The 20,951-nt window shown below is 51.8% G+C and overlaps 1 protein-coding gene across 5 annotated transcripts in view; it reads left to right on the top strand.

Annotated features, from left to right (window-relative positions):
- Window positions 1–17,319, top strand: part of IGF2BP2 (insulin like growth factor 2 mRNA binding protein 2) — a 189,150-nt gene extending 171,831 nt beyond the window's left edge. For all 5 annotated transcript variants that reach the window (XM_066348023.1, XM_066348024.1, XM_066348025.1 and 2 more), the window contains 6 exons: window positions 5,120–5,188; window positions 6,071–6,187; window positions 9,125–9,199; window positions 10,433–10,564; window positions 13,938–14,051; window positions 15,499–17,319. In XM_066348023.1, the coding sequence (XP_066204120.1) occupies window positions 5,120–5,188; window positions 6,071–6,187; window positions 9,125–9,199; window positions 10,433–10,564; window positions 13,938–14,051; window positions 15,499–15,591 (600 nt within the window). In that variant the 3' untranslated portion in view covers window positions 15,592–17,319. The remainder of the gene's footprint in view (window positions 1–5,119; window positions 5,189–6,070; window positions 6,188–9,124; window positions 9,200–10,432; window positions 10,565–13,937; window positions 14,052–15,498) is intronic.
- The last annotated feature ends 3,632 nt before the right edge of the window (window positions 17,320–20,951 follow it).

Consider the following 20,951-nt stretch of genomic DNA (forward strand, 5'->3'; position numbering starts at 1 on the left):
TTTGTAGTTTCTCTTTTTCTTTCTTTTTTTTTTGGTATTTTTCTGAAGTCGGAAACGGGGAGGCAGTCAGACAGACTCCCGCATGCACCCGACTGGGATCCACCCGGCATGCCCACCAGGGGGCGATGCTCTGCCCATCTGGGGCATTGCTCTGTTGCAACCAGAGCCACTCTAGTGCCTGAGGCAGAGGCCATATAGCCATCCCCAGCACCCGGGCCAACTTTGCTCCAATGGAGCCTTGGCTGCGGGAGGGGAAGAGAGAGACAGAGAGGAAGGAGAGGTGGAGGGGTGGAGAAGCAGATGGCACTTCTCCTGTGTGCCCTGGCCAGGAATCGAACCCGGGACTCCTACACGCCAGGCCGATGCTCTACCACTGAGCAAACCGGCCAGGGCCTGCCTTTTGTTTTATTTTGCCTTTATGCCTGAAATCAGAATCTGAGCCCTTTGATCTGAAGATGCACGTTTTTCTTTGGCTCAGAAAAATCTTTGGCTTCCATGAATGATTTTGCAGCATCTCTTCCCCTGATTCCACCGCATTTTCTCTGGGAGTCCCCACTTTGTGGACGGTAGAGCTTTTCACTCTACTCGTCATGCCTCTAATTTCCTTTTTTTGTTCTGAAGGGGTTAATCTTTAATTTACCAACTGGCTTTTCAGAAGTCTGTTCTGCTATGAATATGGCTTCCATTGCATTTTTTACTTCATTTTATGTTTTAAATTTCCAAGATTGATGTAGTTCTCTAATTGGCTTTTTCTCATAGCAGTCTACTCAAGCCCTGTCCTCTTGAATCTCACTAAGAAATGGGGCCGACTTTAAAAACAAAGTCTCCCTCTTTCCTGAGTTAACCCACTGTGGTCATTTGCTGGCTGTGCTCCCCTTTCATGCTGCTGATTTTCTACATACATCTAAGGAATTTTAACTTCCCATTCATGTATTGAAATAAACTCAACAGAGCTCTAATATCTACACATACTAGAGCTTTTCCACAACAGGTGCCATAGGCTCCACCTGAACCAGTGAGTTCACAATGTTCCCGGTGAGCAGTGGTTAAGATTATAGGCTATAAATTGAGACAGAGATCTGTGCTCAAGTCATGACTCCACCCCTTGCTAGCTTACCCATTTCTGGTCCCGGTCAGCTCTGGAGGCTGCCCTGGGAGAGCACACGGAGGCAGACAGGCAGGGCTGGGAGGAGGCACTTTGACAAGCTAAGGTAGAATGGGGCACCTTCTGAGTCTTGGAAAGCTCTGCCCATAGCACTGACCTCTCTGGCCGAGTCTGCTGCCCGTGTCCAGGCCATGCCCATGTCCCTGGTCCCTAGGATGAGCCCTCTTTGCAACATGGCATCACTCTGTCATCATACTAAAGCCATTTAAATTTTTGAACGTAATTAGTGTGTTTGACCCTTGCTCTCTTCACTAACTCTTTCCCACCCCTCACTCTTCCCAAGCCCTGATTTCTTCGTGGTGCAGGATACTACCTAATTCACACAACAAATGGGTCGTATGTCACAGCTTAGAACTAAGGACCCTAGAATCTTCCAGGAAAAGCAGGCCCAACTGTTCATAATTATTTGCATCAGTGTGTTTGGTATCTACTCCTTTATCTACCCCCGAGCAGAGGCAAGGACAGAGGAAAAGCAGATACCAGTTCCTTTCAAACTCAGAATTTGAAGTGACCCATGGACAGCCTGACCAGTGCTGGTGCAGTGGATAGAGCTTCAGCTTGGGACGCTGGTTCAAAACCCTGAGGTTGCCAGCTTGAGCACAGGCTCATCTTACTTGAGCACAGGCTGGTCGATTTGAGCATGGGGTCACAGGCTTGAGTGTGGGATCATCAACATGATCCCAAGGTCACTAGCTTGAGCCCCAAAGGTTGCTGACTTATGCCCAAGGTCGCTGGCTTGAGCAAGGGGTCACTGGCTTGGCTTGAGCCCTGGTCAAGGCCGTACAGGAAGTCATCAGTGAACAACTAAAATGACGCAACTACGAGTTGATGCTTCTAGTTTTTCCCCCTTCTCTCTCTCAAGAAAAAAATTTTTTAAATTATTTTTACAAAAGAAATGAACCACAGATAATAATGACCACCCCCTTGCTATCTGTTTGGCAGGGGTGGAGCACCACTGGCAGCAGCACCTTCGCCATCACACCCTTCTCCCATCCTCAATGTCATAATGCTTTGAAACACTCAAAAATAACGTAGCTTCTCTATCATAAAATAGCTGGACACCCTCAAAATGAGACAGTGAGCCCAGCTGCCACATTGGGGTTGGGGTTCCACCCTGACCCCGCTCCGTGCGACCTGGGTTCATCAGATGGCTACCACCTGCTTTCCCACTTCCCATAAAAGTAAAGGAGAACATTTACTTAAGTTGTCGACAGTTTACTTTTCTGATCATATTGTCTTAAACATGTTTTGAAAGTCCTTTTTCACTGAAGTTGTAGATGCCACGTAAGCTTGGGCAGATGGGAAATAGAAAATATCATCTGTTAAGCCACATGTTTTAATGTAAATAAATACTCATTTAATACTCGGTAATTCAGCCATACAATGCTTGATGATAGAGTCTTCCATTCCTGTGACCTTACTGAATGCCACATGACATCCTGTGGGGGCACCCACTGTACCAAGGGTCAAATCCATGTGCAAAGCAGGGCCCACAAGGCCCTGCATGACCACGCCCTGCCTGCCTCCCCGTTGTAACCTGCTGTCCTCTCATTCACTTTTGCTATGCTGGCCTCCTTTCTGTTTTTCACACAGGCCAACCCCTTTCCTTGTTCTGGACCTCTAAGAACCATGCTTTAAATATTCCCTCCCCCATGCCATGCATAAGGCTCCATCTCCTCCCATCTCAGGTCACCTCCTCCAGGAGTTGTCCCGGGGACCGCTCCAGCCAGAGTCACTATCCCACCCCTCATCTCCGCAGCTCCCCTCCCTCACATCGTCCTGTTCATTGTTTTCACAGTACTGGTCTGCCTCCCCAGTAGAACGTAAGACCCGTGGCGGCAGTGTGACCTTCTCTGTCTGAATAGCTGGGCCCCAGCACCTAGAACAGTGCTTCACACCTAGTAGGTGCTCAAATGTCTTTTGCATGAGTGAGTGATTGAATGAACCCTCAATAACATTATAAGACCTAAATATTATTTTAATTCCATTTGTGGATGGAGCTCAGAAAGACTGAATTATTCCTGCTTGTAAAGAGCTAGTGATTCAGCCTCAAGTCTTTTGAGTCTCCTGACTCCAAAAACCAACTCAGGTGCACAGAGGCTAATGGCAGAGCCTTGAGGAGAAGCGAGCTCCCAATTGCTGAGTCCAGGATGCTGTCCACACAGCTTTCCAGCTGAAGTAACCACTGAATAAAAAGGAGAGTGGAGAACGTGTTCTTTTTACCCTTTTACAGCTAATTCTCTCCCCAAACCCAAGTGGTAGATCTAAATTCAATAGTGTGTGTTTGGGAGTATTTGAACCCAGAATAGCAGCCACACTGTGGCCTGTCTATTCTTGGCCTCACATGAGTTTTTGTGAGGAGAAGACAAATGACAATTCGGAAGAATTGTTTCTGCTCTGAGGACTAAAGGGAAGGCTGAGAAGAGACAGGAATAAGCAGAAATGTGCTTTCCCTAAGGTACAGCTTGGAGCTGAAACCTGCAGGAAGTCTCCCCCACTGTAAAGGGCCCAGTACAGCCCCCAGAGCAGGGACCGGCACAGAGGGGGCTCTGGAGCTGATGCTCTTCAAAAAGACAGGACCAACTGAGCCAGACCTGTCCACTTAGCCTCCTTTCAAAAACTGGAGGTTGCTCCCGGGCTGGATAGCTCGGCTGGTTGGTAGAGCCTTGTCTCAAAGCACAGAGGTTGCTAGTTTGATTCCCAGTCAGGGCATACACAGGAACACATTGATGTTCCTCTCTCTCTCTCTCTCTCTCTCTCTCTCTCTCTCTCTCCCTCCCTCCCTCCCCCCCTCGCTTCCTTCCTCTCAATAAATAAAAAATTTTCTTAAAAAAAATGGTTGCCAAGAGAATACTGCTCTCATTGCCCCCTCTTGTGGGCGTGAGGTGTCACTGCAGCCCCTTTCTAAGTCACAAAAGCCAAGTCTTGTACCATGGGTTCCCTTCCATAAGCCCCTGCAGGTGCTCTGGGCGCTAGAGTACCTTTGGGAGACACTGCCCACAGTGTTTACGTCTCTCTTCCTCTGAGGCCAATCCACTCTCCGAGCTCAAAATGGGGAACAGTTTTATTTTGTCCCTAATGTGTTGTAAGGAGAAGTGGTCTGGAGCTCAGGGTCCAGCTGGAGACTCGGCAGATGGAGGACACCATGAGATTTGCTCAGGGGCCCACAAAAGAAAGCCGGGTCCCCTAACACTTAAGTGGCATCATGGCAGGTTATCTGGAGGGCCTGAGGGCCGGGGCCCAGAGCCCTCGCCTTTCCTGTGAGAGGCGGCCACATTCACTCGGCCTCGGGGTAAACACAGTTAATGAGCCTTGGGTGACTGGCCAGTGTCCTGCCTATAAGAATATATAAAATCAGACATACGCCTCTTTCACAGGACTATTGTGAGGAGTTTCAAACTAGATGTAAAGTATCTATCAGAGTGCCTAGAGCATAGTAGGTATTGTGTAAAAAAAGTAGCTCCTTCTTCAATATGATTTTCCTAATAGCTGTCTTCTTCTCTCCACATCTGCCTTCCTGTCCCCTGCCTCCCCTCACCCACACTCACACATCATGTGTTTATTATTTCTCTTTCTCTCCTCTCAGTCTCCCCATAAGTTTCTCTTTTCTCAGTCTCTCCATTTCCTCAGAAACGCTCTGACGGGGCTCACCTGTATGACTTCCCAGAACGCCTTTGCTTGTTCTGTGTACCTGTTGGACATTGTCACATTGTCCTTGCACTCTCTGCCCACACGGGCACTCACTCCCACGGTCAGTTCCTAGGAGTCTACAGCATGGCTCAGCTAGAAATGCTCACCGTTTGTCCAGCCTGGGCTCTGGGGTGGGGGTGGGGTCTAAGTGCAGCAGGAAAGGTGTGTAGACGGGGCCGTGTGGCCAGTGATGGCGCAGAGAGCCTGTGTTACGTGTGGTGATCTGGCCGCCCTGAGTTGATGGATCTTTCTCTCGTGCTGCAGACCCACTCGGGATACTTCTCCAGCTTGTACCCGCCTCACCAGTTCGGCCCGTTCCCGCATCATCACTCCGTAAGTGTCCCTCGGTTCAGCTGCATCCGTATCGCTTCCCTGTGGCTGGCACCATGGAGCCCTCGGCGTCTGACCAGTGAATGTTCATGGTGTGAGTGCAGGGTCCTGTGGCTCCAGCGTGTGCTGGGATGACACATCACAGGGCGTGAGCTCACCAAACTTGCCAGCGCTCACGTGTCCTGGAAGTTCTAGCACTGGTGCTGTCCTGCTCACAACAACCCTGCCGACACTCACACCCCTAGAGGTGGTGGGGAAGCTGGTCAGATGAGGGGTCAGCAGGTCAACTAGGAGGTGTGGTTGACTGAAGAACAGAGTTCTCAAAGATCTTTGAACAAAACCTAGCAAATGAGTCATTTTATTTCTGCATGCCCCTATAGCACAGACCCTGGTGGCCTTGCCCACGTCTCTCTGGGCTGTCACCAGGTGGCCTGGTCATGGCAAGTGTAGTTACCATCTTGTTTTGAATATGGCACCACTCTAGTGAAAATGCCAGTCAGGGCCACAAGATGGATGGGGCAGCGTTCTGTTGCCTCTGACAGGGTGCCTCCAAGCCCTGTGCCCAGGCCAGGTGCATTTAATGGACTCCTTGCATGGAGAAAGGTGAAACATACCAGTGTGTATGTGACAGAATCTGTGAATGGACCGCCTTCTGTGTCCAGCAAATGTGGAGGCGCTCAAGGGGAGTTTGGCACTTGATTGTCATGGCATGCTTGCTTGTGTTCAGGCACATTCTCCAAGCTTCACACCTGCAGAGCCCGAGGCCACAGAAGAATCCATGCACCATCGGGGCCACCCCACCACATGGGTCCTGGCAGATGCTCGGTCACTCCCTGAAGGAGCCAGCCCAGTAGAAATACCTTCTGTCTTGTCCTGCCCTTTCAGTACCCAGAGCAGGAGATTGTGAATCTCTTCATCCCAACCCAGGCTGTGGGGGCCATCATCGGGAAGAAAGGGGCGCACATCAAGCAGCTGGCTAGATTCGCCGGGGCCTCCATCAAGGTAAAACTGCCCCCAGCAGCCATCTGTCTCCCCTCTGTTCCACCACCACCTCCCTTGTCCCCATGACCCTTGTTCCTTCTGTCAGTCCCTAGGATGGCAACTGCTGTGCCATCCAGGGATAGAACCCCACAGGGTCTGGAAGAGCTGCCTGCAGAACTGTTCCCATCTGCTCTCATCTTTACGTCTCTTACTCCTTTTTGTTGTTGTTGTTCAACCAACAGCTGGGTTAGAAAACATATTCATAACAGATAAGCCCTCCCAGCTCTCTTTGGGTTACGCTTGTCCTCCCACGGAGAGGCTGAGGATTTCTCCCAAACGAAGGGAGGGAACTTCAGCGGAGCAGTCATTGACGCTCAGCAGTTTCCAGCACTTTGATACTTTAAACTAGTCTCCGTTTCAGAAACCCTTGAACTTTGGGGGAAAAGCTTGAATGATAAACTCTTTGAAAAGCGATGGGCGATAAGCCATGGGTAAACAAAAGACTGGTGGCATAACCTGACAGGAAGCCCTGGACGGCGCAGAGCGGCTCAGGAAGGAAGGCGCCTTGATTGATGGACGCGGCGGTGAGCGCAGGCGCAGCCGCAGTGCACACCCACATCCTGCCGCCCCCGGCACAATGCGGAGAGCCGTCCGAGCAGCTGAAAGGGAAGGATTATTCTACCCTGGTCCTGCTCCAAGCCCAGCGATCGACTCTGACTCATGGGCAGAATGCTGAGCGCGTCCCAAGCCTCATGAAACACTATCGGAAACAGAGTTTCCGTTGTTACGTAAAATAGTTTGCTGCCATGGGACAACCCGGAATTCCGAAAGAGAAGTCTCATGACTTGGAGAGAAACAATGCTTACACTTTCTCCCCAAGAAGAGCTGGAATTTCTCCCACAGCAAGTGTGCTGGAGAGAAAAAAACAAAAACAAAACATTCTGAGTAGTGCAGAACAAGGATTGTGATAAGACCATAAAAGAATTTTGTTTCGGTAAATCATCTCCCCTTGCAGGCCCTTGCTCCCACCTGCAGAGAGGGGAGGCTGTATGCGAGCCCTGAGGAGTGAGGGACAGTGGAGCACGCAGAGGCCTTTGCCCCCAGCAGGCTGGGCACAGCTGCTGGCCCAGGCCGTGGGGGCCCCGCCCGCGCGGTAGGGTGTGGGAGACCCCAGGGCTGCCTGTGCCCCGCGGGCCTTTCCCAGCGGCGAGGCCAGTGGTCTGAAAGGCCATGCAGGAGACAGAATGGGACAATTTCATCTAAAAAGGACTTGAGGGACCCTCTCATCAAATCCTCCCTTTTTTCCCCTAAGGGAAAGTGACAGGTATAGGGATGCAGCCAAGGCAGGCAGGTGGCGGGACTGGCTCTTAGGTATCAATTCGGCTGACCTGTAGGACATGGAGCACCTCATGGGGCTAACTGCAGCAGGAGCCCTCCGTTACCACTGCCCATGAGGAACCGGGCCAAGCTTTTCGTGACTGAACAAAGGCCACAGGGAGAGGATGTGAGCGCCAAGACCCGACCAGGTTGTCCTCTTTCTGGTCCATGTTTTCCCACTGTCCTCATGTGAGTGCTATACCAGGATCACTCCCAACAGGCCTTCCAGAAAATGGGAGAGCACCCCACAACATCCCTGAAGCCCGCGTCACACAAAGGTTGAGTGGTGGCGTGTCACTTTCCTGAGGACCTCTGTGAGGGGCCGCGGCAGCAGGGCTGGACCAGGGGGACAGGTTGTGCTCTGCAGCCTGGCAGGTTTGCAGGTGCTAGGCTGGGTCACAGCCTGCTCCTACCCTGGCTCTTGCATCTCTCCAGAGCAGTCAAGAAGAGGAGAGAAGCCCAGGGAAGCCACCTGCATGTGAGATAAATCTCCTACATTTTAAAATCAACCTGGTTTTTGCCAGGTTTCCTTTATTCCGACAGGTTATTAAAAGCATCCGCCTGAAGCAAGATCTCACTCCAGAGAACCCCCACCTCTGCCTCGCCAGTCTTCAGAGCCCACAACCAGGGGCACATTTGATGCCAACAGGGCAGGAAGAGAGCTTGACACCAATTAATACGTGGGCAGGGCAGGGTGGGCGGAGCTGAGCTGGGGAGGTGTGCCCTAGGGGTGCCCTGGCTGCAGCGCTGAGCTCCCACCGCTCGCCGTGACTGCACAGCATCGGCTCTGCAGGCTTCAGAATGCCACACAAAATTCAGTCGACAGTGCCAACCAGGACACCCCATTCCTGGTAATGTTTCAGCCCCTGCTCACCCGTGATCTTGGCAGTCACCTCACCTCTTTGGGCCCCATTTGCTTCAGTCCTAAAATGGGGACTTCATTCCTCATCCTCAGAGCGAGTTGGCCTGTGGCGTGCCAGTCTGAAACTGGAGTGCCACTGTAGCTCTCAGACCTCTAGTCTGGGCTGGTGAATGCCAGACAACTGAGAGATGGGGGTTTCTTGCAGACTGAGCAAGGCAGCCATGAGCCACTAGGAGGCGGTCAGGACGACAGCAGAACTGATTTGGTCAACATGAATCACGAATTAGCCTTTCGCACCTGCTGTGGCCCGGCGGTCACGTGCAGCTGACTGCCTCCAGGAGCTGAGGTTGGAACCACGGTTACCTTCCCTGCAAGCTGGCTCCGAGTCAGGCCTCTGTGGACTAGCCCTTCCTCCCCGCTAGGCCCTGGGTCAGTTGGCACACTCCATATCTGCCTTTTTCTAGAGCTTTTGCCGCCCTTGGTGAACAAAGGACAGTGTTGCTGATGCTTGGCACAGGGACAGGCAGTAACTACTGACCTGCTGCCAACTCTCCCTGGGCAGCCAAACACCCTAAATGGACAGTGGACACTATGGCCGTGACTTTAAGCCCCAGAGCGGAAGCCCCGTTTCTCTGCTGGTGTGTGTGCGTCCGTTGGGACGACAGAGGGGCTGGGCAGTGCAGCCGGAGGCAGCATGTTCCTTTCCTTGTGAACCGCAGATTGCCCCGGCGGAAGGCCCAGACGTCAGCGAGAGGATGGTCATCATCACCGGACCACCTGAGGCCCAGTTCAAGGTCAGTGCCCAGGGCCACCTGAGCCCTGCAGGCCGTGAGCACAGCCTGTCGGGGTAACTGGCACGGAGGGTGAGAGGAAGTAGTGTGGTGTGGTGAGTGCATTGGTGTGTGTGTGGCGGTGAGGGGGTGCCTTTTATTCTCCCCTAGGAGAACTATAAATTGAGTTTTCTAAAAGTCAGAAACGTTTATATAAGTATAATCCTTATTGTTTAAAACATTTTCAATGTGTCTGATAAAACAAACACATGTGGAACTATTCAAGAGTAATAACCCTTTGGCTCATGAATGGGTAAATAAAATGTGGTCGATCCACCCAAGACTATTATTCAGCCATAGAGGGAATGAAACTGACACATGCTACAACGTGGATGAACCGAGAACACGTTACACTAAGAGAAAGAAGGCAGACACTAAAGGCTGCAGATTGGATGGTTCCGTTTATACGAAGTGTCCAGAAAAGGCAAATGGAAAGCAGAAAGTGGTGCTGGGGCGGGGACAGGGAGGAGCGGGAGTCGCTGATAATCGGGGTTTTATGTGGGGAAACGGGAGGAAGTGTTCTGGAGAGTGGTGGTGACTGTTTAACCAAGTGAGTATACTAAAAAACATGGATGTGTACTCTTTAAAATGGTGAATTTTAAGTAAATAAATTATATCTCAGTTTTTTAAGGTTTTAAAATTTTTTTGAGATCAGTAACTTCTTGGTTACACTGGCTTTGGAGTTAGACATTAAAAAGCAAGATCAGGCACATCAAACCCCATCACCACCGTCCTCCCCTCCATCCTGAGTACCAGGTCTGAACATTATCACAGTGGAAATGATGAATTCCCCGAGAAAATTCCTCCACGCAAACATTTACAGGTGCTGGGGTGAAGAAAGGACATGTGGTTCACCCCTCACCACCTTGCCCACCCCAGCACACAGAAAGCCTCCCAGAGGTGGTAATTTGGTGCAAGCCGTGAAGACACGAGGGTGCCCTGCCCGTGCTGCGCAGTGCAGTCATGGGGGTGCAGGCGCTGGCCCGCAGGGCGGGTGCGCAGCGTCCCCGTGTGCGCAGGGCGGGCGCGCAGCTTCCCCGTGTGCGCAGGGCGGGCGCGCAGCGTCCCCGTGTGCGTCCCGAGCGAGTGTGGGTCTGGGCGTGCGTGCGGCAGCAGGGGGCACACAGACTGGCAGCGACACTGCTGGAGTGGGTTGACTGGCAACTGAGAGCCCTCAGTCATGTCTTGCTCTCTCAGGCTCAAGGGCGGATCTTTGGGAAACTGAAGGAAGAAAACTTTTTTAACCCCAAAGAAGAGGTCAAGCTGGAAGCCCACATCAGAGTGCCCTCTTCCACAGCTGGCCGGGTGATTGGCAAGGGCGGCAAAACCGTAAGTTTGCTTTGAGCTGGCTTCATCTGTGGGACTGAGTCCCTGCCCAGCCTGACTCCCCACAGACCCCACTGGCTCTTCAAGAACAAAAGTGTCGTTAGCATCATTCCAGAGCTGAAGGCTCCGAGTCCACGGTGCTGCCTGGAGCTCAGTTTGTGGGCCCAAAACCCAGGGTCCTGCATGCTGGGGAATGGTTTCCACTCCCTGAACACGGGGAGGCAGCTCCCTGCCCGCTTCTGTCCGCACGTAGCAGCAGCAAACCAATAGGGAGTGGACTCCCACCCAGAGCACAACCGTTTGGCAGACCCCTGTTGTCTTCACTAAATGCCGTGCTTCAGGCCAGTGGCACCTGGTGTCCTGTACTCTCTCTACTCTTCAAACTCTCCTGACAGGTGCCCCAGCGGCCCTAACTCTCCCTCCTACAGATTGGTCTTCTGGCTCTTTTCCTAAAACTGGCCGTCTGCTACTGGGAGCTGGTGGTGGGTGGAAAGGAAAGTTTTTAACGAAAGAATCAAGGTTGTTTTGTTTTTTTTTTTTAGAAAGTTTTTTTATTTTATTTATTTTTTACAGAGAGAGAGAATGAGTCAGAGAGAGGGATAGACAGGGACAGACAGACAGGAATGGAGAGAGATGAGAAGCATCAATCATTAGTTTTTCATTGCACGTTGCAACACCTTTAGTTGTTCATTGATTGCTTTCTCATATGTGCCTTGACCGCCGGCCTTCAGCAGACTGAGTAATTCCTTGCTGGAGCCAGCGACCTTGGGTTCACGCTGGTGGGCTTTTGCTCAGGCCAGATGAGCCCGCACTCAAGCTGGTGAGCTCGGGGTCTCGAACCTGGGTCTTCCGCATCCCAGTCCGACGCTCTATCCACTGCGCCACCGCCTGGTCAGGCAGAATCAAGGTTTTTAACCTGAAGATGGCAGTACTACAGTGTAATTTGAAAAGCACCGGAGAATTAACTGTGCAGCCTTTAGAAATAAGCAGTCTGTCAGACCCAGGTGTGTTCTAGAACATAAGTTACCCACCTGGGGATATGATCTACTTTGCTCGCTGGCAAAGGGGCATTGCTAGGTGGCAGGAATTGGGAGATCTTTATGATGCTGAGTGACTGTGTGTGTGTGTGTGTGTGTGTGTTTGTTGTTTCCTTTACATAAAAACCTTTAAAGGAGTCAAAGCCAAATTCTAGATATAATGAGATACCTTTATGCAAAAGACTAAAGTTGCATGGTGTGCATGTCATTCCTATGTCCAAGAAGGTGGTCAGCACCCAAAGGCTCCTGCCAAGTTGCATTTAATTGGCAAAAGAAAGCAGGTAAGACCACTGAGAGTAGAATCCTGAGGCCTTCATGGCTTCATTGGTTATTTTGGAATCAGTCACTGAATTCTGTGCACACAACCCACCCTCCCGAGACTGTCACTGTCCACCCTAAGTCACGCTCAGACTGGGACGGGCTGAGGTCCATGGCGCAGACCCCCAGGGAGTGTAGTCCTGGCGGGGCAGGTGATGAGCAGCAGTGTGCAGGAGGTGGGGTTCGATAAAAGATCACCACGGGCTGGAGGCTTCGCCAAGGAGGGGCCTGGGCAGGGGTGGCAAGGAGAAAACGTAACCCGAGGGTAGAACAGCATAAGCAAGACTCGGGGGAGAATTAAAACGAGCTCCTGCTGCCGAGCATCGTTCCTCTGACCAGTGTCGCTGTGTCCTCTGATAGGACTTCCTAGTGTCCTCTGATAGGACTTCCTAGTGTCCTCTGGTAGGACTTCCTAGTGTCCTCTGGTAGGACTTCCTAGTGTCCTCTGATAGGACTTCCTGCAGATGTTGCCAGTAGTCAGCCTCCCTGTACTTCGGGAGCCTAGGTGGCGCCTACGGCGTGCTCAGCACCCACAGCGCCTCGGGCGGCTGTGCCGTGTCCTTGTCCTCTTCTGGGGGCTGTGATGGCAGCTATGCGGGTGCCCTGGCTGGGTCTGACAGGCTGCTGGTGGGCAACGAGAAGGGGACCCTGACCGCCTTCTCCCACGTGGAGAAGGTCAGTGGTGTTCTGGAGGTAAAGATCCATGACTGGAACCAACGGCAGTGGCTTGGGCCCGCCCACGACCACAGCTACTACAACCAGACCACTGAGGACCTTGGGACAAGATTCTTGGTGCCAACATCGAGAACTTCAAGACTGTCCTGCAGATGAGTAGTACCCGTCTGGCTGCCGATGACTTCCGAACCAAGTTTGAAATGGAGCAGGCCCTGCGCATGAGCGGCCATCGGCCTGTGCAGGGTGCTGGGCGCGCTGACCCTGGCAGGGCCCCCTGGGGATGTGGGCTGAAGGCCTGAAGGAAGAGCAGGCCGAAGAACCAGGACAGGGAGACCCTGAGGGGCCCGGTGAGGCCAGGTCAGTGGAGGTGGATTCCGTTCCTGCGTTGACCTAACCAAGATACTGAGTGACAGGGGAAGCCAGTGTGAGGTCCCGGCTGAGGAGAACCGGAAGGATGCTGAAGCCTGGTTCACCAGCGGGACTGAGGAGCTGAGCCAGGAGGCCACCGGTCACACGGAGCAACTGCAAATTAGCAAGACAGGCCACTGACCTGCGCCGCCCTCCAGGGCCTGCTCAGCATGAGAGCCGGCCTGGAAGGCACGGGGAGGGAAACGGGGCTCGCTGTGGAGCCCAGCTGGCACAGATCCAGAAGCTGAGGAGCAGCATGGAAGCCCAGCTGAGGGCTGTTCCTGCTGGTGTGAGCGGCAGAGCCTGGGTACCAGCGGCTCGGGCTGAAAGGCGTGGCTGGAGAGGGAGACCGCCTCCCACAGCGGGCTCGAGGGCCAGGGTGCCTGCGACAGCCCGCCCACCACCAAGGCTGCTCGGCTTCCCGCTTCCAGCACAGGGGTGGGTGCTCTGGGTGGGAGCGTGGGAGCGTGGGAGGGGAGAGGCCCTGACCCCGTGTCTTCCTCCGACCTCTCAGTAAAATTTCATGGCCCAGAGAGGGAGGAAGAATGAAAATAAAGCACAGGGAAGAGAGCAGAGCATCATTAGAAAGGCACGTTTACTTTGGAATCCAGGAGAGTGTGTCCAGTAGTGATTTTCACCCCTGGGTTATTGGGAAGCCTGGGGTCACTGTGAGCATGTGCAAGAACCACAGTGGTGGCAACTTACTCTCAGAATAAACACTCAGCCCTAGAAGCAGCTCCATGGACTTGGGGACTGGACTCTGTCTCCCTTTCATTGAGCCTCCCATGGCCCAAACCAGCATGGGCCCATGTGACGAGGGGCAGGGAAGCCCCCAGGAGTGTGCTAGATGGAAGGAAAGGCGAGCAGCTCCCAGCCTCCTTGCCCTCTGCCACTCCCCTCTCCCTCTTCCTTCTAAGACCACCTTTCTCCCTTCACAGGTGAATGAGCTGCAGAACTTAACCAGCGCAGAAGTCATTGTGCCCCGAGACCAAACACCGGATGAGAATGAAGAAGTGATCGTCAGAATTATTGGGCATTTCTTTGCTAGCCAGGTACCTGTGCTGTGAGGATCTGGTCTCTCTTGCCAGTCTCTTTTCAGTCCTTCTGTTATTGGTGGCCTGTCACGTGGCCACAGCCCCTGCACACACACCCCTCCCAACCCGCTCAGAGATGGACCCTCTCCCTGGCTCTTCAGGCAGGGGAGATGGCCCCAGACCCTCTCCCCACTGCTGCCCCGCAGGCATGTTAGAGGAACTGGAGGAACAGTGTAGAACGTTGGAGTCAAACCAAGATCATTTCAAGACCCCGAAATGCTCAAGTGCGAGCTCTTGGCTCCTGGCTTCCCTTGCCCTCCTGCTCGGGCCTCGGTCACGCCTTCCTCGGCTGGGAACCACATGCCAGGCAAGGGCCCCCGTCGGGGTTCCCCAGCTGGGCCCTGAGAACCAGCCTGGGTGCCAGATCTCACCATTCAGGGAGACCCATCACAGGAGACCTCATATCTCTTCCCTCTCCTCCTCCACCTCACTGTGATACCCCTATCGGGACACAGGCCTCCACACAGCCACTTACTTCTCTGGCATTTGAAAGGGCCGGTGACGCGGCATCAGGTGGCCTAGTTCTTTTTGATACTTTTTGTTGGTTGTGTTTTCAGATAGAGCAGTCTTCGTCCTTGTCTTAAACCAGTGAATGCAGTCTAAGCCGAGGTTACACTGAAGGTGTGTCTAGCAGTCAGCTGGCTCTCCCAGGGCTGTGCCTTTGCCTGCAGGCCTGGCTGTCCCCAGTCCCAGCTCCTGCAGTGCCCCGGGTGGGCCTGAGCCGCCAGGTCCCCACAGTTCAGTGTGCAGGCCTGCCTGTCCCCAGCCCCAGCTCCTGCAGTGCCCCGGGTGGGCCTGAGCCGCCAGGTCCCTGCAGTTCAGTGTGCATGCCTGCCTGCCCCCAGCCCCAGCTCCTGCAGTGCCCCGGGTGGGCCTGAGCCGCCAGGTCCCCACAGTTCAGTGTGCAGGGCTCTCCTGCAGTGGGAGCCCGGGGTGAGGTAGGGGTAGCGTTTGGGTTCACATGTTTCTCAGTAGGTCAGAGTGGAGTGTCGGCTCCAGTTTCTCGCTTTCCCCCCTCTCACTTCCTGTCTGTCGTCTTGCCCAGCCATCACCCTAACGCTCCTCCTAGTGGTTCTAGGAACGTGGGCAGGCAGCGCTGGAAGCTGAAGTGTGTGCAGCTGGGAGGGGTGCTGTCTGACCTCTGCAAAGTCACCTGGTCACTGGTTTCCTATTTCTGCTTCCTGTTTGGCAATGAACTAGAAGCTTTTGGGGTTCTGCCCCCTTATCCTGCCCAGCAGCATTGATGGGTTGGGGAGAAAGGACCCTGTAGTGATGGCTTCAGCAGGTGGTGACACTTTGCTGAGGTGACCTCCTTTCTCCAAGTCCTACCCCACCCCCACCCCCCACCGCTTATCCTCAGAACTGGGTTCCTTTTTTTCCCCTGTCTCCCCCTCCCTTGCTGCAGACTGCTCAGCGCAAGATCAGGGAAATTGTACAGCAGGTGAAGCAGCAGGAGCAGAAATATCCTCAGGGAGTCGCCTCACAGCGCAGCAAGTGAGGCTCCCACAGGCACCAGCAAAACAACGGATGAATGTAGCCCTTCCAACACCTGACAGAATGAGACCAAACACAGCCAGCCAGATCGGGAGCAAACCAAAGACCATCCTGAGGAATGAGAAGTCTGTGGAGGCGCCAGGGACGCTGCAGCGGCCCGAGAGCCCAGGGGCGGGGCCGGGGGGCGGGAGGGGGCGGTCCCCGGCCCTGCCCCCCCCCCCAGGTCCTCCACAGGTTTCCCAGCATCCACCGCACCATCATCGGATCTCCCTCACGCCCACCACGCTATCCCTTTTAGTTGAGCTAACATAGGTGAATGTGTTCAAAACAAAGCAAAATTCACAACCTTTTCTTTTTATGGAAAATTGTCTCTGTACATGTGTGTACATATTAGAAGGGGAAAGATGTTAAGATATGTGGCCTGTGGGTTACACAGGGTGCCTGCAGCATTAATATATTTTAGAAATAATATATCAAATAACTCAACTAACTCCAATTTTTAATCAAATATTACTTTTTTCTTTTTAAAGAGAAAGCAGGCTTTTTTCTAGACTTGAAAGAATCAAGTCATTCTTTGAGGGGGGTCTGATGGTTTAGTACAGAGCTTCAGGGCCGCCCACCCAAAATTCACCCAGCAAAATGGCGTCAGAAGGACACTCCCAGCAGTTTGGATCACCTGTGTATGTCAACAGAAGGGATACCGTCTCTGCAGAGGAATCTCTGTCTCTCCATCCTGTCTAGTTCACACACCCCTTTCTCTTTCTCCACAGGTTTTAAACTGGTTTTTGCATACTGCTATATAATTCTCTGTCTCTCTCTGTTTATCTCCCCCCCCTCCCTTCTTCCCATTCTCCATGTCCACTCTTTTTAATTCCCACATCCCTGTTTCAGTCCCACTATCTATGCACCCTCCCCCCCAGGCAAAGCAGTGCTCTGAGTATCACATCACAAAAAAGGAACAAAAGCGAAACACACAAACCAGCCTCAACTTATACTTGGTTATTCAAAACAACAAGAGTCAATGGTACTTGTCCTAGCATTTTGGAAGAGGAAAACAGGAGCCCATCAAGCCAACCAACCCAACAAAGAAAAATTCTGCAAAGAAAGAATATATTTTGTCTTTTTACATTTTGGTGTATAAGCCATCAATTTTCAGCAAAATGATTTCTTTCTTTTAAAAAGAAATGTGGAAGAAAATAGCAATTTACATGAGGTCGTTGGCCCAGGGCGTTAAATTTACAGATTTTTTTAACAAGACAAACACACAGAAAAAGCTACCTCAGGTGTTTTTTACCTCAGCACCTTGCTCTTGTGTTTCCCTTAGAGATTTTGTAAAACTGATAGTTGGAGCATTTTTTTTATTTTTTTAATAAAAATGAGTTGGAAAAAAAATAAGATATCAACTGCCAGCCTGGAGAAGGTGACAGTCCAAGTGTGCAACAGCTGTTCTGACTTCCGCTAGCCAAGGACCCAGATGGCCTTCCTTGGGACAAACCTTGAAAATGTTTATTAGAAAACAAGATGACAAAGAAAAACAGAGAGAGAAAACGTTGGAGATGTCCTGAATCTCAGTAGGGCACGCGCCGTAGGGCTTTTGCGCTAAAGGATGAACGTGCACTGGTTTCTGTGAACAAGCCATTGACCGGCAGACTGCGATGCCAGTTTCCTCTGCTGCAAACAGTGTTCTGTGATAAAACAAAACAACAAAAAGAAATATATCCAGCTAACAAGACCCTGGTGTTCTGGTTTCTTATTTTAATAAGCGTTGCCTAGCCTCAGGGGTCAGGGCTCCAGGTGTGAGGGGACTTGGGGAACGGGGTGGCACATATAGTTGGGACGGGGGGCTGGCATCTCCTGGAAAGTCTTTGGGGGAAGCCCAAGTGTTGTCCCCAGACCAATAGCCTCAATATCACCTGGGAACTTTTTAGAAATGCAGATTCGGCCCTGGCGGCCCTGGCCGGTTGGTTCAGCGGTACAGCATCGGCCCAGTGTGTGGAAGTCCTGGGTTCAGTTCCCGGCCAGGGCTCACAGGGGAGGTGCCCATCTGCTTCTCCACCCTTCCCCCACCCCCTTTCTCTCTCTCTCTCTCTCTCTTCCCCTCCCACAGCCAAGGCTCCATTGGAGCAGAGTTGGCCCCGGTGCCGAGGACGGCTCCATGGCCTCTACCTCAGGCGCTAGAATGGCTCCGATTGCAGTGGAGCAACACCCCAGAGGGGCCGAGCATCGCCCCCTGGTGGGCATGCCAAGTGGGTCCCAATAGGGCACATGCAGGAGTCTGACTGCCTCCCACTTCTCACTTTGGAAAAATACAAAAGAAAAGAAATGCAGATTCTTAGGGCCCACCTTGACTCAAATTCGGTGGGTGGGGCCAGCAGTCCAGTCCAGCAAGCCCTCCAGGTGACTCCCTCGTGTGCTAGTTTGAGAAGCACATGACCAGTGGGATGGACTGACTGCATATCAAACTAGGTAAGACCAGCCCTTATCTTTAGAGGACTTGAGCCTGGCCAGGGAGAGTTAGTCCTTGTATGGGAGAAAGAGGAAGGCCAACATGCCTGACAACTCAAGGGAGGAGGTACTTCACCCCTTCCCCAGAAGTCCAATTGAAAGCGTCCCATATCTAACAAGGTTGGACGAGAATGGTCCTACTCCCCTTACGAGCCTGTGTTCTTAGACCTGTGTGGTCTGCCATCCAAGCAATCTCAGGAATGCCCAGCCAACATTAGACTGCCAGAGATGGTCAGTCAGGCCTTTGGGGGTGACCGTTCATAGTACAGCCACACTCCCCTTCTAGACAAACTCTTGAGAGCTCCTGAATCACCTAAAACTTGCTCCTTACCTATGTTGCATCTCTACTCCTGCTTTTCCCATTTTCAATTTCTGAGATGCTGATTTTAAAAGTTTTATGGTGTGTAGGTCAATGGTCCCCAACCCCTGGGCCGTGGACTGGTACCGGTCCGTGGCCCATTTGGTACCGGTCCACAGAGAAAGAATAATTTACATTATTTCAGTTTTATTTATTTATATTTAAGTCTGAACAATGTTTTATTTTTTAAAAATTACCAGATTCCCTCTGTTACATCCGTCTAAGACTCACTCTTGATGCTTGTCTCATAAGTTCGACAATTATATTTAAAAATACCAGTTTTTCTGACCTGTGGTGGCGCAGTGGATAAAGCATCAACCTGGAAATGCTGAGATCGCCGGTTCGAAACCCTGGGCTTGCCTGGTCAAGGCACATATGGGAGTTGATGCTTCCAGCTCCTCCCCCCTTCTCTCTCTGTCTCTCCTCTCTCTCTCTCTGTCTCTCCCTCTCCTCTCTAAAAAATGAATAAATAAATAAATAAATAAGAAACAAAGATTTAAAAAAATACCAGTTTTTATGCCGGTCGCATAATTTTACTTTGTGCATTTATCCGTCCCACCCTAAAGGCCGGTCCATGAAAATATTTTCTGACATTAAACCGGTCCATGGCCCAAAATGGTTGGGGACCACTGGTGTAGGTAGGTGCCAGCTGTTCTCACTGCTGCTGTTGGCATGAATATGGGCAAGGACATTACTATTCCTATGGTTATTAGAAATCCGAGGACATATGGCTCCACCTTCTCTCCTCCCCCACTTAGGACTCAGTCCGCTGCCCTCAGGAGAAACAGACCGTAGGCTTGAGATGTGCCACAGGGTCCCTAACCAAGAGGGTTACTACTAGAAACTTCCCTGGGTTGAGGTGTGCATTTCAGATGAACAGCCGGAAAAACAGCGCATCTTTAAAGGAAGGCTTTAACCAGGGGTCCCCAAACTACGGCCCGCGGGCCACATGCGGCCCCCGCCGCACTTCCGGAAGGGGCACCTCTTTCATTGGTGGTCAGTGAGAGGAGCATAGTTCCCATTGAAATACTGGTCAGTTTGTTGATTTAAATTTACTTGTTCTTTACTTTAAATATTGTATTTGTTCCTGTTTTGTTTTTTTACTTTAAAATATGTGCAGTGTGCATAGGGATTTGTTCATAGTTTTTTTTTTATAGTCCGGCCCTCCAATGGTCTGAGGGACAGTGAACTGGCCCCCTGTGTAAAAAGTTTGGGGACCCCTGGCTTTAACTATCGGTCTAAAGGCGTGGTAATGAATCTGTCAGGTGACGGGGGAGCAGGGTGAGAGAGGAGACCGCAACCTCCAACGTGCACGCTCTTGGCTCTGCTGCTCAGGTTTCCTTCCTTGGCCTTCATTCCAGGCAGCAAAGTATGATTTACCTCTAGCTCCTAAACTGCCCATTCCCAAAATCCTTCTCTGCACATGTGCGACAGGTAAGGAGGTGCTAACACTGACGCCTGACTCACCATGGTGCAAAGCACCCAGAAGCTGTCCTCAGGTTGCAGCAATGAGGGGGAAGCCACATGGAGAGGTAGAAGACAGGAACAAGAACAGCTGGCCTTGTTCCTAAGCAGACATTCTCATGGCCCATTTTCTGAGACCCCAAGTGCTGAATAATTTGGCACGATGGTTTGAGCACAGCTGAGCTCCCCGAGGGCAGCACACAGGAGACAGTGGAAGGACGCAGTGGTAGCCCATCTCACCTAAACAAGAACAGCTCCTGAGTGTGCACTGTTTACCATGTGTGAACTCACTTTTTCTCCTGCTCTGAAGCACAGATTTTTTTTGTCTTGACATCCTGACATCCCAGAAAGTCCTAATTGAGCATGATTTTATGCAAAATAAAAGGATAATCATTAAATGGAGACTTAGGTCAGTAACGAAGGTTTTGAAATTCATTAGCCTACATGACTCCAAACCTCTCCCTGCTTCCTTGGATTAAAGCCCTTGAAAACCCATGACCCACAGTGGTTTTGGACATACTAGGAACACCACTAAACGTGGTGAGTAGGCCTGAACATCATCCTTTCTGTCCTAGTTCATTTACCCCCCCCCCCGCCTGCATTGTTCCCTACAACATGGAGCTGGGAATGATGGCAGAGGGAGAAGCAAGAGAAAAGAAAAAGGAGAATCAATGGAAGTTTGGAGGGGTTTCAACAAAGAACCAAAGGGAACAATTAGCCCTAGACAGGAAGAAGGTATCCGGACAGGGCAGGGCAAGGGTGGGAGCAAACACTGGACTTCTAAGGGAAGGAGGGACACTTGAAAACCTGGCTTCAGTCTGGGATCTGAGGGCTCAGTGACTGGACAGGAATAGGGTAAGGACTGGAGTGTGAACAGCATCTGGCCTAGTGATTTCTCTGTCCCTGGGGAAGGAAGAAGGCAATAGAGGCCTCCCCACATTAACAATTACGAAAGAAGCCCACGACCTAGGTATTTAAACAAGAGTAGTCTAAATAGTACATGCATCCAACTCGCATGGTCTCAGAGTTTAAAGGAG

The sequence above is a fragment of the Saccopteryx leptura genome, chromosome 8 (assembly GCF_036850995.1).
Source record: "Saccopteryx leptura isolate mSacLep1 chromosome 8, mSacLep1_pri_phased_curated, whole genome shotgun sequence".
Lineage (NCBI taxonomy): Eukaryota > Metazoa > Chordata > Mammalia > Chiroptera > Emballonuridae > Saccopteryx > Saccopteryx leptura.